Source organism: Rhinopithecus roxellana, chromosome 11 (genome assembly GCF_007565055.1).
Source record: "Rhinopithecus roxellana isolate Shanxi Qingling chromosome 11, ASM756505v1, whole genome shotgun sequence".
In the NCBI taxonomy this organism is placed as follows: Eukaryota; Metazoa; Chordata; class Mammalia; order Primates; family Cercopithecidae; genus Rhinopithecus; species Rhinopithecus roxellana.
In genome coordinates, this window is record NC_044559.1 from 1,887,290 (window position 1) to 1,904,974 (window position 17,685).

At 40.1% G+C, this 17,685-nt stretch overlaps 1 protein-coding gene across 1 annotated transcript in view; it reads right to left on the minus strand.

The window, feature by feature from the left end:
• Positions 1–15,414, minus strand: part of LOC104662613 (arf-GAP with GTPase, ANK repeat and PH domain-containing protein 5-like) — a 53,450-nt gene extending 38,036 nt beyond the window's left edge. Inside the window, exons 1-5 of the mRNA XM_030940111.1 lie at positions 15,282–15,414; positions 14,220–14,408; positions 8,276–8,418; positions 7,403–7,524; positions 6,873–7,063 (exon numbers count right to left, since the gene is read on the minus strand). Coding sequence (XP_030795971.1) covers positions 6,873–7,063; positions 7,403–7,409 — 198 coding nt within the window. The 5' untranslated portion in view covers positions 7,410–7,524; positions 8,276–8,418; positions 14,220–14,408; positions 15,282–15,414. The remainder of the gene's footprint in view (positions 1–6,872; positions 7,064–7,402; positions 7,525–8,275; positions 8,419–14,219; positions 14,409–15,281) is intronic.
• Between the last annotated feature and the right edge of the window lie 2,271 nt (positions 15,415–17,685).

A 17,685-nucleotide genomic window follows, 5' to 3' on the forward strand; every position in this document is an offset into this window, starting at 1 on the left:
TCCAGAAGCACATCAAAAACCTTATCCACCATGATCAAGTGGGCTTCATCCCTGAGATGCAAGGCTGGTTCAACATATGCAAATCAATAAACCTAATCCAGCATATAAACAGAACCAAAGACAAAAACCACATGATTATCTCAATAGATGCAGAAAAGGCCTTTGACAAAATTCAACAGCCCTTCATGCTAAAAACTCTCAATAAATTCAGTACTGATGGAACATATCTCAAAATAATAAGAGCTATTTATGACAAACCCACAGGCAATATCATACTGAATGGGCAAAAACTGGAAGCATTCCCTTTGTAAACTGGCACAAGACAGGGATGCCCTCTCTCACCACTCCTATTCAACATAGTGTTGGAAGTTCTGGCCAGGGCAATCAGGCAGGAGAAAGAAATAAAGGGTATTCAATCAGGAAAAGAGGAAGTCAAGTTGTCCCTGTTTGCAGATGACATGATTGTATATTTAGAAAACCCCATCGTCTCAGCCCAAAATCTCCTTAAGCTGATAAGCAACTTCAGCAAAGTCTCAGGATACAAAATCAATGTACAAAAATCATAAGCATTCTTATACACCAATAGCAGACAAACAGAGAGCCAAATCATGAATGAACTCCCATTCACAACTGCTTCAAATAGAATAAAATACCTAGGAATCCAACTTACAAGGGATGTGAAGGACCTCTTCAAGGAGAACTACAAACCACTGCTCAATGAAATAAAAGAGGACACAAACAAATGGAAGAACATTCCATGCTCATGGATAGGAAGAATCAGTATCATGAAAACGGCCATATTGCCCAAGGTAATTTATAGATTCAATGCCATCCCCACCAAGCTACCAATGAGTTTCTTCACAGAATTGGAAATAACTACTTTAAAGTTCATCATGGAAACAAAAAAGACCCCACATTGCCAAGACAATCCTAAGTCAAAAGAACAAAGCTGGAGGCATCATGCTACCTGACTTCAAACTATACTACAAGGCTACAGTAACCAAAACAGCACGGTACTGGTACCAAAACAGAGATATAGACCAATGGAACAGAACACAGCCCTCAGAAATAATACCACCACACATCTACAACCATTTGATCTTTGACAAACCTGAGAAAAACATGAAATGGGGAAAGGATTCCCTATTTAACAAATGGTGCTTGGAAAACTGGCTAGCCATATGTAGAAGGCTAAAAATGGATCCCTTCCTTACACCTTATACAAAAATTAATTCAATATGGATTAGAGACTTAAATGTTAGACCTAAAACCATAAAAACCCTAGAAGAAAACCTAGGCAATACCATTCAGGACATAGGCATGGGCAAGGACTTCATGTCTAAAACACCAAAAAACAATGGCAACAAAAGCCAAAATTGACAAATCAGATCTAATTAAACTAAAGAGCTTCTGCACAGCAAAAGAAACTACCATCAGAGTGAATAGGCAACCCACATAATGGGAGAAAATTTTTAGTTGGGCAGTGGGGAAATCTTATGAGTGGAAAGAATGAATCTGGAAAACTGTTCTTTCCTAAGAGTTCAGCAGGATTTGGACGGTAGAGAGCTTTGTGTACAAGGGTTCCAGTTCCACATAGTTCAGGTTTAATTTCAAAGGCAACTTCTAGTGCAACCTGTGATTCACCCTGTCGTAAAGTGCCATCTGTAAAGGGTCTGGAGATAACCCACAGGCAGCACTGTGAACCCCTGACAGCAAGCCTTCCCAGATAAATACCAGGTCAGTGTCTACAGCTGATGACACAGAGCAGAATATCTGAAAAATAATACTTCTTTGGCCAATGGACTGCCAGTCACTATTATTTCATGTAAAATATTATATTACATATATGTAATTTTTTAAATTGCAGTGTTCCACATTGAGGCAATTAAATATAAACACCAGATGTTTATTCAGTTTAAAGGCAACTTAGAAATACTGACCCAGATAGAAAGATGCTTTAGCCCCAAGTCAGGTGTTTGGAAATTGTCACAACTAAACCAACAAAGGGATCTTGAGGCATAATAAGTGTTCATACATTTTCAGCTATACCTCTGCTTGTCTTGAATATGAAAACCTAAGCTACAGTTATGCCCAGCACAGAATGTATTATGTTTTACATCACTGAGCCTTAGTTTACAAATGGTAAAAAAAAAAAAAATTGGGAAGCTAAACTGTGAAGTTTCCTTAAGGAGCTGTTACATCCAACAGACTCATGAAAATCTTTTCCAAGTGTCCCTGGTACATAGCTCCTCCCCACTGATGAGTTCAATGGGGAGAAGCTATGCACATGTCTCAACTTTCATATGCTCAATGGCAATAAAGGATTCCCAGGGTAAAGTAGGGGATATCAATAACATAGCACACTGAAAAGACTGTAATGTTACTTCAGAGTGTTGCAAAATAAAGATCACAGATGAAAGTTTTAGTTCATTGAAGCATGTAATCATGTATATTTCATTAGTGTGTTTTAAAGTCTTATACTGCTTACATTCTCATGTGGGAAAATATATCGTTTGTGCTTTGTGGATGAAATGTGAACAGGCAAAACTAAAAATAATTTTACAACCCAAATCACCAGATGTTAATGGCTGGTAATTCAACCGGAAACCTGAAAGATAACATCGATTTCATTTTGATACCAAATATCAGTGACAAGGAAAATTTTATTTGTGGTATTCAAGTGTAGCCCTCTGGAACAAATGACTTGGGTGACAGGCAGCATGCCCACTGCTGAACTGCCACAGCCTGACAGCCTGTCTTATCTGCCAAACTGCTCATTAGATTTAGTAATCTTCACCTGTGCCTCCAGTTTATATTTCAGCAAGTAATACGCATCAGTCTGCTTTTATCATCTTCTGCAGTGAGCTTCCAACACTCCTTCAGCAGTACGGTGCCCCTGCATCTGCAATCCTCCAAACTCACCTTATATGTCATTATTTTCAACTGTTAATTCACCTTCCAGCTTTAGAGGCCAGTTTAGCTTAAATAAAGCAAAAATACAAGACAGAGAATACGCAAGGTAAGTCCTGCATTGTAAATATTAAATAGGCTGACCAATCATTTAATTTTTTAACATTAAAAAAGAATACCTTAACCATACTAATTTAATATTTAAATACGGATTTCAGAGTGTATTTTGGCATGGGGCACAGGGGACAATAAAGTAGAGGATTCCTCTTCCAATTGTCTCTGACCTTTGTTACAGGTCAGAGAGTTCTCCAATCTATAAATAAACAACAGAGATAACGTGGCAACCAGGACACAGAGACATACTAGAGTACTGCTCAGCTCTCTGCCTAGGACTGATCCTACTGATTCCTGACAATGAGCGCTGTGAAATTTAGAGGCAGATCAATACACATACACACAAACACAAACACACAAAAGAGATACTTCATGGGCAAAAAGCACCAAAGATTTAAAACAAAATGTCTGAAAGACCATAAAACAACTTCTGATGAAATGCTGTTTTCATTTTGCAGAAGTAAAATATTCACCACCAACCCTCCAATTAGCTTAAAAATTACAATAAGAACATTAATTTTGGATTCCATCTCCAATTCATACCTTATCAATATGTAATAATCACACTGTATCAACAACAAAGCTGGATAGACTTTATACGCCGAATATAACTTGTACAGTAAGAAGGTAATTTTTTGAAATAGTGAGAATACAACATTTGTATGCCATGCTCTACTTCACAAGTTAAAAGAAAATATAATCATTTCTATTTTTAAAATACATTGAAATAAAATACAGAAAAGAGGATTCTAATACCAGTTAACATTAAGAGAATATATCTCCAAACCAAAGATCTTGGATCTTCTAGAAAGAAAAAAAAATCAACCTGTATATACTTGGGTAAGAAAAAAAAAAATTAAGAGACTAAGAAAGGAGAGAGGATGTTAGCTTACAATCATCTCCAAAAATGGCTTTCCAATGCATTCAACCAGTTTTCAAGTCCATTTGTTTTTCCTCCTCTGACATCAACAGCCTAAATTACCAAGGAAATGCAAAATAATTCAATTTGTGCATTAATCAGCCAACCTAGAAATGGCAATATAGTCAATGAAAATACAAAGAAATAGAAAATGTCAAGGAATTGTTTAACATGTTTAAGATGACATAGCGCAGGGAAAAAGTGATCTGATAAACAATGGAAGAGTTAATAAGCAAACTCAGGCATGGTTCCCTAATGCCACACTTCAAAAGAACTTATAGAGAGAATAAAGGAATAATCCTTTTAAAAAAACATCTAATTTTAGAAAAAAATTGCTCAATAGGGAAGTTAGTGTTTTGTAGATCTTTTGGAAAGCTGATTAATTTCTAAGCTAAAAACACATGATCCTTAAGAGAAATGGCTGAGTCCAGGCCCAAGGCAGGAAGAGGGCAAAATGAGCCTGGATCCTTTTGTTCTGTCAGAAAGTAAGAAATGCTCAAAGACTAACAGAGACAGTTGACAGGACACAGGAGACAGGCTGAAGCCTCCCACGGCCAAATCTGGGACAGCATAGGCATCAGAAAGAACAATGATGGTGATGGAAAATAACTCATGGAATAAAACGCAAGTGCATTAGTCAGAGGTGATACCGAAATAAAGAGGAGAAGTGAAAGCTCTTTGTTAAAGATGCCAGCTAACAAATGTATGAGGAATGACAGAGGAAGAACATTCATTTTAAGTCACCAGTGCCATAACTGATAGAGAAGATCATCAGGAGGTTAAAATCACTGAATGAAAGAAAACTATACGAAGCTATTTAACATAGCACGATATATAAATGTATGAAAACATAAATTAGAAAAAACAAAAAAATCGTACCATAAAAGATACGTTAGAATATAATGGATAAGTTAGAATACAGGAATAATAGGCCACCATAGTGGCTCACATCTGTAATCTCAGGACTTTGGGAGGCCAAGGTGGGAAGATTGCTTGAGCCCAGGAGTTCGAGACCAGCCTGGGCAACATAGTGAGAACTCATCCCTAGAACAAAATTTAAAAAATTAGCCGGGAGTGGTGGTGTACTCCTGTAGTCCCAGCTACTTGCGGGGTAGAAGTGGGAGGATCACTTGAGCCTGGGAGTTCAAGGCTGCAGTGAGCCAAGATCACGCCACTGCACTCCAGCCTGGGAGACATAGTGAGACCTTATCTCAAAACAAAAACAAAAACAAAAAAACCACAATTACAAAAAACACCAGTAACAACAAAATGATGACTACATAAAGACTGTATAGAAAAAAAAAATGCTCAGAATATAGAAATAAAATTATGTATTTTACCTGTAACTGTATTAGAAGAGAGTATTCTTATAGAAAAAGGATGACCAGATAGATATGCAAAAATGAAAATAGCTAGTAACACTCGTTATCTCAGGCACTGAGGTAGGTAGTTTATGCACATTGTAACAAATTACATACTAGATTATCTCAAAATTTTCAGATAAATTTTACTGGGAGTCACAAATCAATACAACAAAACCAATGTTTTACAAACATCCACTAAGTATAAAGGTATATAAATTCCGAACCCAGGCTGAAAAATAATTCACATAAGCCATACATCAGTGGAAACCTACCCATGGGAGATAATACAACATAATCTAAATAAAACTTTCAGAGACAAGGCATGTGGCTTCTGGACAGCCACAAACTCCCTGACTCTGCTCTAGTGTTTTGGCCACCAAAAGAAAGCCAAGTGGCCTCAGGTCTCTTAAAAAACAAGAAAGCAACCTATGGAAGATGGCGTGGTATTTGAGGAACATTTGGGGTCTGTTGAAAAATGTATCCTGCATTTTATTTCTAGAAAAGCCTCCCTCATAATGTCAGGTAAGTGAAGAGTCCTCAGAGACACATGCACACACAAAGAAAAACAAAACAACACAGAATGAATCCCACCAAAATGTGTTATGATGGCAGAATTACAGGTGATATAATCTTCTGAAATATATCTTTTTATTAAAAATAGAAAAAAAGCAGACTTCCCCTTGATTATCTATAGCCTCTGACCCAAGTGGCTTGGAATCAGAAAACAGCATCACCCGACTTGAAGCCATGTTGGCATCAATGGTGGAGTGAGTGGAGATGAGACTCTGGACCAGCTCATGGGTGGGCTCCACCTCGTCAAGACCACCAAGAAAGGGCACATGAGGAAAGCCCAAAGATCCTGGAGAGACACTGGTTTCACTCAGTTTTCAAAATTAACTTAGACACATTTCCTGAGAATCTCTCTTAATGCCAATGCCTCAAAAACCAGAGAAGAAAATCCTTACAACAAAGCTTGAAATGGATCCCCATATCCATTAAACTTTTCCAAAGCTCAGTAAATATATAACCTGATAACCTAAACATCTAGCTAGAAAAATCTCAGTTCCAGTGCTACAACAGTGCTAGCTTTTCTTTTCTTTTTTTTTTTTTTCAGTGCTAGCTTTTCTAACATTTTAAAATAACCCTGATTTTAACCCAACAAAATTCCACTTGAGAACTAAGAAATAAACATTGGAAATCCGCTTTAAAATAAAGAATGAGGAGACCATTGTGAATGAGAAAAAGAAAAAGACCAACGAGAGCTGGCAAGCACACTGGTTTTGTAGAAACGGAGATAAGCCGTGAAGGTTCCACACAGGCAGGAGGGCCCGCGCCAGGACCACAGATCAAGGAGGCATGGAGGAATGGAGGACAGGACGCTTCTGCTTGGTACAATGAAAAAAAGGTATTCTTTTTATTCTACATATTTACAATATGCATTTGGGCCTTTATTATAAGTACAAGAGAAAAATCTTAATAAATAAAAGCTGAGTACATTACCTTTTTGATTAAAAAATAGACTCGGAAAGAATAATGAGAGTTCAGAGCAACGACCCCCGTCTCACCTGTGCCTGAAAACCGTGGCTGCCACCAAGGTCAACAAAGACAGCGTCTTTGTCATACAGCACACGCCCAACTCCAGAAAGAGGCGCATAAACCAGCTGCTCCTTCTTATTTAAACAGCGCTTCTTTCGTTGCTCAGGAAGAGCACAAGGGTCTGGGGAACCGATGTCACTCATGGCAAAATCTTCTACCCCTGGAAGACAGGACCCAAAAAGCCAGCTTCAGCTGACAGGAAGTCAGTAAGTATCTACTGCTGACTGGGGGGTTAACAATGATCCACAGTTCAAGGGCTTAACCCATGACCCTAAAGAAGGGCATCATGCCACACTGGAACGGTGGCCCTCTAGCTACAAGAGGTCAGAGAAGAGGGGATTCGGTAACACCTTTGCAGGCCTACACATAGCTGGCTTACTTTTGAAACCTCCAGCAAGGCCATCTTCCCTTGTTTGGTCATTTTTCACTTTTCCTGAGAAATGAAGCCATCCCAAGAATCCTACGTGTAATTCTAATATGTTCTACAACAAGAGAATACCTGGCATATGAATTTGGCTTTTATTTTTCAAGTGTGCTCCTCTTACATAACCATAAAGTGACACCTGCTGGTCACATTTGATGTTTGTTCAGATATCCTCTGGGTTTGTCAAATCTTCCATCCTAGAAAAATAAACTCAATCATACAGCAGAAATGAATACCAAAGTTCCTATACCTCCTTTCATGTGTCAGTGACTCATCACACTCTTGTCCACTAAGCACGCCGTTTAGAAAACTAGAAAATACAGAAATAAGGAAGCACCGTTCACTATCCAGCAGAAGACAGGGGGCAGGCACACAATTGTGTCTCTAGGCTGAAAGTGACATTCAGTAAGACATCAGACAGGGACATTCATTCCGTAAGACGTCAGACAGGGAGATGATGTCCACCTGGGGTCCGGGAGGAGTGAAGAACATATTCAGAAAATCCCTTTCTGGAAGAGAGTGAGCCTGTGCTCTGGGATTTTTACTGCGGCTTGGATTCTGGCAGGTGGAGAAAGGGTATTCCAGGCTGAGAAAACCACAGCACAAAGAAGAGCACAAAGGAAGGAAACTGAAGGCACACACGAGGACTCAAGCACCCGGGCACGAAAGCAGCATCACTGAAAACTGAGGCTGAACGTAGGATGGGGCCACATCCTGTAGCCTTAAATGCTTCCAAGTCCTCCCATTTTCCTAAACATGTCATAATTAATTTACTCCCAAAGGCACAGCGTCTTTGAGCAATGATATAAATAGACATTTTCCATCAACTACACTTCTACCCCCACTATTCAAACAGGCACAAAATAAATCCTATCACTGTTCTTTTTCTAGCCTTTTTAGCTTTGAAATATATGGCCCAGGAAGAAAAAATTTACAATCACTTTTTACCTGTCTGCCAGGATATAAGGGTGAGAAGTTTGCCATGTGAGAAGCCTAAACTTCATAACTGTAATAAAACGGCCCAGATTATGGATTTCTTGGTTTTGATATTCTCCATGCAGCATTCCAGAAAGGCAGAACAGCTTGGCACCCTAAACATTAAAGGAAAATTAAAAATTAAATTTCAATTAAATTCTCGTCAATATTGCAACAGAATAAAAGCTCTAAACAAGAAGCAATCCTAAGAAGGGAGACTTCCAGCAAAGCCACTGTCCTCAGGCTTCCGGAGCCTTGCTGGCTTCTTTCAGGACTTATTAGAACCCCACAGAGGCAGACTGCTCTGCAGCCAAGCAGGGGCATCCATCTAAGTATGGTGAGAGGGAGGTGAGGCCTCTGAGCACAGAGACAGTTCTGTGGCTGATGGACCAGAGCAGTACGGAAAGGAAGGGGCAGTGCCTGGTCCTGTAACTGGGAGAAACTTCTGATGTACTCTATTAAGTCCCCACCCCCAAACACCCAGACATTGCCTGGTGCAGCACGTACAGAGACAAATGAGATACACCAAGAGGCCCAGAATATGCACTCTCTTGAGGGAAACCTTCCAGAGACTGTGAACGCATACACTAAGGGAATTCAGGAGGCAAATCCTAGAGACGTTTAGTAAGGTCTCTTCAGTCTTTCTGTTTGTTTGTTTGAGAAGGAGTCTCACTCTGTCACCCAGGCTGGAGTGCAGTGGCGCAATCTCAGCTCACTGCACCCTCTGCCTCCCAGCTTCAAGCAATTCTCACGTCTCAGCCTCCTGAGTAGCTGGGATTACAGGCGCGCACCACCACACCCAACTAATTTTTGCATTTTTAGTAGAGACGGGGTTTGGCCATATTGCCCTGAGCTTGAAACTCCTGGCCTCAAGCGATCTGCCCGAGTCTGCTTCCCAAAGTGCTGGGATTATAGGAATGAGCCATTGTGCCCGGCCTCTTCGGTCTATTTTAAAAGGATTATACCGTTAGCATCTAAAAATTGTTTCTCTTCCTACTGGGTAAACTTCTGTCCAGAACCTGTGTTTTAATCGCTTCTTTGTCTTCTTCAGTTTCTCACTATGCTTGAAGGAGTCGAGGTGGGTGAGAACTCCCATAATTTTAGGAAAGCCATGTACTTGACAGATGTTTAGAAACTTAAACATTTCCATTTCAAACCCAAAGCTGGCATCTATAAGCATCACTACCTATAAACAGAACACATCATTTCTCAAAGAAACTACCAAAGCAGACCACCTACAATAGGGGTTGGCAACTGGCCCACGTGCCACATCCACCCATCACCTGTGTTTGTAACTAAAGTTTTATTGGAACACAGCCACATTAATTCATTTACATATTGTCTATGGCTGCCTGTGCACTACAACTGCAGAGCTAAGTAGCTGCAAAAGATATGATCCACAAAACCAAAAATATTTACTATCTGGCCCTCGAAATTTTTTGAGAAGTCCCACTGCAGACTAAATCAAATGACTACACAGGCATCACCCAGAGGAACCACCACCCTCTGACTTGCTCTAAAGGGCAACCATAAGACAATGCCCACTAGGATATAAACTTGCATTTTAAGAATTCTAATGCATGAGAAGTAATGCAGAAAAGGCTGGGTCTAACCTGGCCCTTACCTAAGAAATCCTAATTTAAAGAAATGAAGTTTTCTATAATATACTTTTAAGCCAAATAACAGGTCTCTGACATCCAAAGAATGGGAAGAAAATGATAATCAATGAAATACATTAAATAGGTACAGAAAACCAACCTCTTCTTTCAATCTCCTCACGCACACACACACACACACATAAAATCTGTTTTTTGCTGGGAAGTATGCAGTGGAAACCTCTATCTTGTACGTTAATTTGTATAACTCAATTGCTCAGAAACTTTTTAAAATAGCTACCAGTTTAGAATTAAGTCAAAAAACAGTAAAATTATGATGAATGGTAGTGTATAAGAAAATATAAGCAGATAACACCAATTTTTAAAATTTAAGACGTTTCAAAGATGCAAAATAATTTCAGAATTGATTCCTGGAAACTTCTAGTTTAATATTAAAGATAGTTCTGTTCTTACCTTTCCATGGATAACTGAAAATAACACAAAATGGAAAACAGAAATGCCCACCTTTTATTAAACTAGGAAACATTCAAAACCCGAAACCACAGAATATATGAAGTTGGGCTTGTAGGAAAGCACAACTGCCACTGCAGACTGAGGCAGCAAGCAGAGGTCTCCAGCAACACTGGACCAGCTCGAAGAACAGGTGGAAAATCCTCACACCACATCTGATGCCACAGAGTGTCAAGGGGCAAGCAGCTGGTTGTAAGGTCAGGAAGAACAGGGAGCAAACAGTCCCTCAGCTGCCAATCTTTGTCATCTAAGCCAATGTTACTCCCCTAATCCACACACGAATGTACACACCCAAATCCACGTACTGTGTGTGCCTTTGCCGTAGTCAGGAGGCTCTGACAACCCAGAGCAGAGCAATCAACATAAGCTAGGCTAAATAAATTATGGTGCATCCACAGAATGGAATATTATATTAAAAAGGAAGAGGCAGAGCTACAGTACTTACTGATTATATGCCTCCAAGATATATTACACGAAAAAAATCAAAGCACAGAAGAGTGTGTAAAATAAGCTACCATTTGTGTTTTTAAAGGGTGGCATGTGTGTTTATATGTATCTGGAAGGATACTGCTCTGCATGGACCTGAGAGACCAGCGGTTAGAGCAAGGAAAGAGAAAATGCGCATTGTGTGTACCCTGCATTAGTTAGAGTATTTTACCAAATATGTGTGCTCCTTTCGAAAATCTGAAAAAGATTTACATAGGCATCTCCCTCAGTGATGGTTAAGAGGCTGGGAAGGGGAGCAGGGAGGGAAGGACACAGAGGGAAAGGTTAAGAGGTACAAAAATACAGTTAGATAGAATAAATTCTAGTGTCCAACAGCACAATAGGGCGACTATAATTTATTATATAATTCAGAATAACTACAAGAATGAAATTAGAATGTTCCTAATGCAAAGAAATGATAAATGTTTGAAGTGATGGATATCCAAATTACCCTGATTTGATCATCACACATTGTATGCTTCTATCAAAATACTACACGTACCCCATAAATATGCACAACTATTATGCATCCATAATAACTAAAAATAAAAAAAGTAAAGGCATCTCTTAACATGTATGTCTTTAAAATTAGAAACTTGCTACATTTTAAATAAAAGAGAAACAAATGACTTCTGTGAACTATTTCAATCTTTTCAAGTATACAAGATTTAGTAATCTCTATACAACTTTACATTAATTACACTTATTTTTACTAATAGTAGCATTACATGTTCAAAATTTGACTGTTATTTAGTTTTCTGACATTACAATGGCACAACTTTAAAATCTGTATTACTTTTTCCTTTATATTTTAGGAGTCTTCTTGGGCCAGAATATAAAATAAGTAGCTCTAGAAAAAACTAAATAAAAATGAAAAAAACAGGGTATCTGTCGCCCCACACTTCCTAATCAATATGGCTTATTTTTTGCTACTTTTTTTTTTTTTGAGACAGAATTTCACTCTTGTTGCCCAGGCTGGAGTGCAATGGCATGATCTCGGCTTACCACAACCTCCGCCTCCTGGGTTGAAGTGATTCTCCTGCCGCAGCCTCCTAAGTAACTGGGATTATAGGCATGCGCCACCTCACCTGACTAATTTTGTTTTTTTAGTAGAGGCGGGATTTCTGCATGTTGGTCAGGCTGGTCTCGATCTCCTGACCTCAGGTGATCTGCCCACTTCAGTCTCTCAAAGTGCTGGGATGTAGTTACAGGCGTGAGGCACTGCATCTGGCCTTTTTTTTCTTTTTTTTTGCTAATTTTTATTTTATTTTTGCTATAAGATAGTTAATAGAATATCAGAAATAGTGAACATTATCATTTCCATAAATGCAAGAGCGTGTACATTTTCCACACACTGAGTACTGTCTACATTTTCTATTGATAAACTCTGACCTCTTCTTCAGGCAATTCATGTACTTACTTTAGCGTTATCATTAAGGATGAAGGTTCCAGAACCATCAGGAACAAGGGTCCCATCTTCACACAAATTACTTAACTGCTGGGAGGCTCTATTTCATCTTATGTAAACTACAGATAATACCTACTCACCTCAAGGGTGTACCAAGGGTTTATGTAAGCTAAATTTGTAGAAAGCAGTTAGCACAGTGCCAGGAAGGGTCCAAGAAGAAATGGTACTTACTATGATATATTTGTACATATATATGTATGCATGTTAATGAGCTCTTATTAGCTGTGTTCATTAAAGGTTTGCTCCATCCTGTGACTTGCTTTTAGATTTTGGAATACATTTCATTGTGCACATTCCATCTGTATTATTAATATAACAACATTTATTACTATTACTATTATCATCACCAATTCAGTCACATCTACTGTATCCCTGATGATGACCATTCTTCCTTTAATAATCATAAAACTCTCTTCCCTTCATCACAGGGTAAATAACCTATCACAATGCTGTAAGTCTCCATCAGCACCCCAGGCTGCCCCTGCTGACTAACCAGATCTGCTACTTTAGCCAGATCAATCATCATGTTAATGTCACACCCACATTCAATAATGGTGAAGTCTGTATTTTTTACCTATAAGTGAAAATATGAAAATTTTACTTTAAAAAGACCCTGAAAAAACTCTAACCATCAACTCTTAATTTTCATTTTTTAATTGCATCCAGTAAAACACCATATACGTTTACAGGAGTGCACCTGAAGTTCATTTTTATAGGCAAAAACTGGTAAAATAAATTCCATCCTGTTTTTCTTCCTGTGTTCTAAATTTAGATAATATCAAAAGTCTACCCAGATGAATAAAAGTGCTCAAACAGGGAAAATTCTGACTAGACAGGCTCCATGATAACCATGATCTTGCTGTTCAGCTGCGGGCCAATGTCTTCACCTCTATCAAAATTTCCTGTATTCCCACTATCACTAAAAACATCCTCAAACACAATGCAACAGAATACTTATAACGATAATTATTTCTAAATTAAGGTAATAAGAAAATGGTCAAGAAAATATGGGCTGGGCACAGTGGCTCAGGCCTGTAGTCCTAGCACCTTGAGAGACCAGGGCAGGTGGATCCCTTGAGCTCAGTTTTGAGACCAGCCTGGACCACATGTGTAAATCCCATCTTTAGAAAAACATAAAAATTTTTTAAAAAGGAAAAAAAAGATAAATTAGCCAGGCATGGTGGCATACACTACTCAGGAGGCTAAGGTAGGAGGATTCCTCGAGCCTGGGAGGTTGAGGCTGCAGTGAGCTATAATCACACCACTGCATTCCAGCCTGTGCCAGAGTAAGACTCTGTCTCAAAAAAAGGAAAAGAAAATATGGATGCTCCAAAGATAAAGAAAAGCCTCAATCCAACTATATTACTGCTATAACAAGAGATTTCAGAGTGTGCATTGCCATTCTACCACTGGAAGTTTGTTTCATCTTCCCTCAAACTTGGAAAGGTCACCATCTTCCAAAGCTGACAAATTCTCACAGGAAAAAGAGAAAACATGCACTTCCACCAGCATGTGGCTTCATAAGGGCAAGCATGTGCACCTGGCACATAGGAGGTACGTGCTATCTGCTAAATGATGTGTTCACAGTGACCAGGCCTGCTAGGCCCTTCCAAGGAACATGCATGGCAAAGCCATAGAGCAGTCACGATAAGATATGTATCCTTATCTCTGGGAACTTACCCTTTTCTGAAGTTATAGCCAACTTAGTAAAAGTGTAAGAGAGGTAACATGATATGACAATATTTAACATGTTCCACTCAAGAAAACAACAAACACACGCATGTCCCTCAGATGACAACAACCACACCAACTCTGTGTCTGCGGCAGCATCTTCTACCTGACACGATCGTCACAGGGCCTCTGATCTCGGTGAACTTCTGCGGGTGAAGTTCCCAATGAGGCATTGTATCAAAGTGCTCTCTCCAACTATGGAGGCCCCGTCACCACTGCCACTATTGGTAGGGGCTCTAGTGGAGTTCAATCAACCACTGGCATATGATGCTTTCTTGTCTTCAAATCCTGAGTCCTATTTATTAAAAAAAAAAAAAAGTAAACTCACTTTCAAAATAGAGTAAAAGGTATCAACCTTGTAAGTAGACTTTTTTTTAGTATACTTTCAGATATAGAGTATAACAGACAATACAAAATTATAAGTAACTTATCAATTATTAACTTAACTTCTGACCCCATCCAAATCAATTGCTGTTCAATAAAGATGTAACAAGATGACTTCAATAGTATAGAGTTGAAAATTAAACACTCCTTAAATCTGACTGTTTTACGAGTGATTTTAATAATTTTTTAAAAACCAAAAGGTAAATACCAAGGCAGTGCATCATAACAGATAAGAGCAGAGGCTCTGGAGTTAAATTTGGCTCTCCTACTTACTGGTTATATGATTGGAGGTAACATGTTTTCTTGACCTCAGTTTTCTTGTCCATAAAATGAGGGCAAGAATGATTCCTACTCTGGTGAGGCTGCTGGAAGCATTTAGTTGAATAACGTCTAAAGTACACTGCTAAGAATATCACAAGGACTCACTAAATAAAGCTATGTTAGTATTACATATTGTAATTTTTGTATTTTATATTACAACTTTGTAAAACATATCCAGAGGGAAGAAGCACACTTATCACCATAGAAACAGTTTAAAGTTTAGGAAGAAACAAATTCTATAAATTCTTGTATCTTGGGAAAGAAACACCAACCAGTGTGCAGATGCTGGAGGCAAGGCAGCTTCTATGGCAAAGTTTCTCACGTTTTGGTAAAAGCCACACAGCATGCATCTCCATGTCCTTTGGAGCTGAACTAGACTTGTGAATCCAAATGTCACCTGTAAGAGGCTCCTACTATTTAAAAAGAATCAATGGAAGAACCAACAGACTGTAGCTAAACATACCTGTGAAAGGATTGAGCCACCCCCACAGCAGACTGAACTGCAAAAGCTTTGGGATTTCTCTTCCCGGAATCTTCGTCTCCTAGCAGGAGATCCTGCAGATGCCGCTTCTTTTTCTTTGCAGCTTTGGGTCCACTGTTTTTCTTTCTTTCTTTCTTTTTTTTTTTGAGACGATGTCTCTCGCTCTGTCGCCCAGGCTGGAGTGCAGTGGCCGGATCTCAGCTCACTGCAAGCTCCGCCTCCCGGGTTCACGCCATTCTCCTGCCTCAGCCTCCGGAGTAGCTGGCACTACAGGCGCCCACCTCGCCCGGCTAGTTTTTTGTATTTTTTAGTAGAGACGGGGTGTCACCGTGTTAGCCAGGATGGTCTCGATCTCCTGACCTCGTGATCCGCCCGTCTCGGCCTCCCAAACTGCTGGGATTACAGGCTTGAGCCACCGCGTCCGGCCTGGGTCCACTGTTTTTCTGTGTTTCTTCTGGTCCTCAGTCTCCATAGTGGCTATTTACCAACAACAAGTAACTCTAACCTACAAGGAAGAAGGTTGGGGTAAGGAGGTGGGAGAAGCATTTTACAAGCCAGGCAATACCCAGGGAAAACCATTAAATTTCATTTATTTCTTTATGAAGAGATGATGTATTTGTTCTCTGAACAAGGGTACAAACTGCTTAACCATCCCCAATTTCATTTCTCTGTTACGCTATAAATTAGATGAATTACCTCTAAGGTTACATTTTATGGTTGTTACTTTTTATTCATCTCAAGTGTCACCATCAGCAGTATCTATTTCTACAAGGATGAAAATATTCCATATCTGTACTTTTCAGCCATTTAGCCATTAGCCACATGTGATTACTTAAAATGTACTTAAACTGAAAAACTGAATTTTTAATTAATTTCATTCTAACTCTAAAGAGTTACATGTGGCTACCATCTGGACAGCTCAGACCTAGATATCAACTGGACTAATGAAGTGGTTTCCTAACTTAAACTAAAACTTAAATTTTAATAAAAATTTTAAAACGTTTTTATGAATTTCCACTATGATCCCAGTATTACTTTTAGTACCTGTTGACTCTGTAAAACTCCTAAATTACAGCTCATCTACATACAGTTGAAAAATAGCAGTATCTGTATGTTTGAGATATGACTAGTTCTAGATGACACCTGGAGACCCCATGGACTTACAGAGACCCTTCCAGTGATTTCTAAGGTACCTGGGAATCTGTGGCCAATAAATTGGTAATCACTGAATTAGTGAGTTTTTTTAGGATATCGGGCTGCATAAAATCTGACAGCTTGATTGAGAAAAAGCGGGCAGGGTGCCATTTCATTCAAGTAAGGTCTTGTATTCATTCCGTTTAATAAATGTTTGTGTCTGTCTATGATGTGCTAGCCACTGTGCCAGTAAATGGATATAGCTATGATCTGACTTGCAGAGGAAATCCAAACTAGTATCTTCCCTGCCATGCAACAAGGGCTACATTGCAAGGCTGCACAGGGTGCTACTGGAGCACAGAGGTGAGTCAGAGGCTTCCCACAGACACACATACGAGCGGAAACAGAAAGTCTTCATATATCACCATAATGTCAAGGAATACTGGCCGGGAGTTAGGAGAGCTGGGCACTAGGAACGCTTTGAAACTGAATAGCTGTGTGATTTCAGAGGTTATGTTGCTTCTCTACTATGTTTTAGTGCCGAACTTACACTGTTTCTCTCCCTTCTCTTCTTGGTGGGAAAAGCACAATTTGGGGTCAACAGATTCGGCTCAGGTCTAAGTCGCCTGCGGAGGCCACGTCGCCAGGAAACGACGTCTCCCCAACACCTTCCCTCCCAGTCCGGGCTCTCAGCAGGGATTCATCCCGTCACTCTCCCAACGACCCCCGGGCACACCTCCGGCAGATGCTTCTCGGGAGCAAAGATGAGCCGGAGGACCGGGGGAGGGCCTTTCCATGTGCAGGACTCGCGATCTTCCCAGTGCCCCAGAGCCAAGGACCCCACGGCCGTCTACCCCAGCCCGCGGCACCGAACCTGCTCACAACTACAACTCCTTAGGTCCCCCCCCCTTGAAAACTGCCGGAAACGGAAATTCACCCTCGCGCCGACTCACCGGAGGGAAACAAAAAGGCAGAGAAAAAGAGACCGCCGCCTGGACCACTTTCAGGGGTGAGCAGGAAGAAAGACTAGTCGACAGCTGAGTGCGGACGCCGGCGCAGTCTGCGCAGTGCGTTCCACCGGCTCCCTCCCGATTCAGCACCACCCCGCTCTCCGAATCCGCAGCCTCAACTCCTGCAGTGGGACTCCGGAACCGCGTGCACCGCGCTCTCACGAGTCCTCGCCGAAAGCCAGGGCAGCTGTGCGGCCTGGCGCTGGTTACTTGATGCCGTGCAAAAGCCAGAAGGAGACATA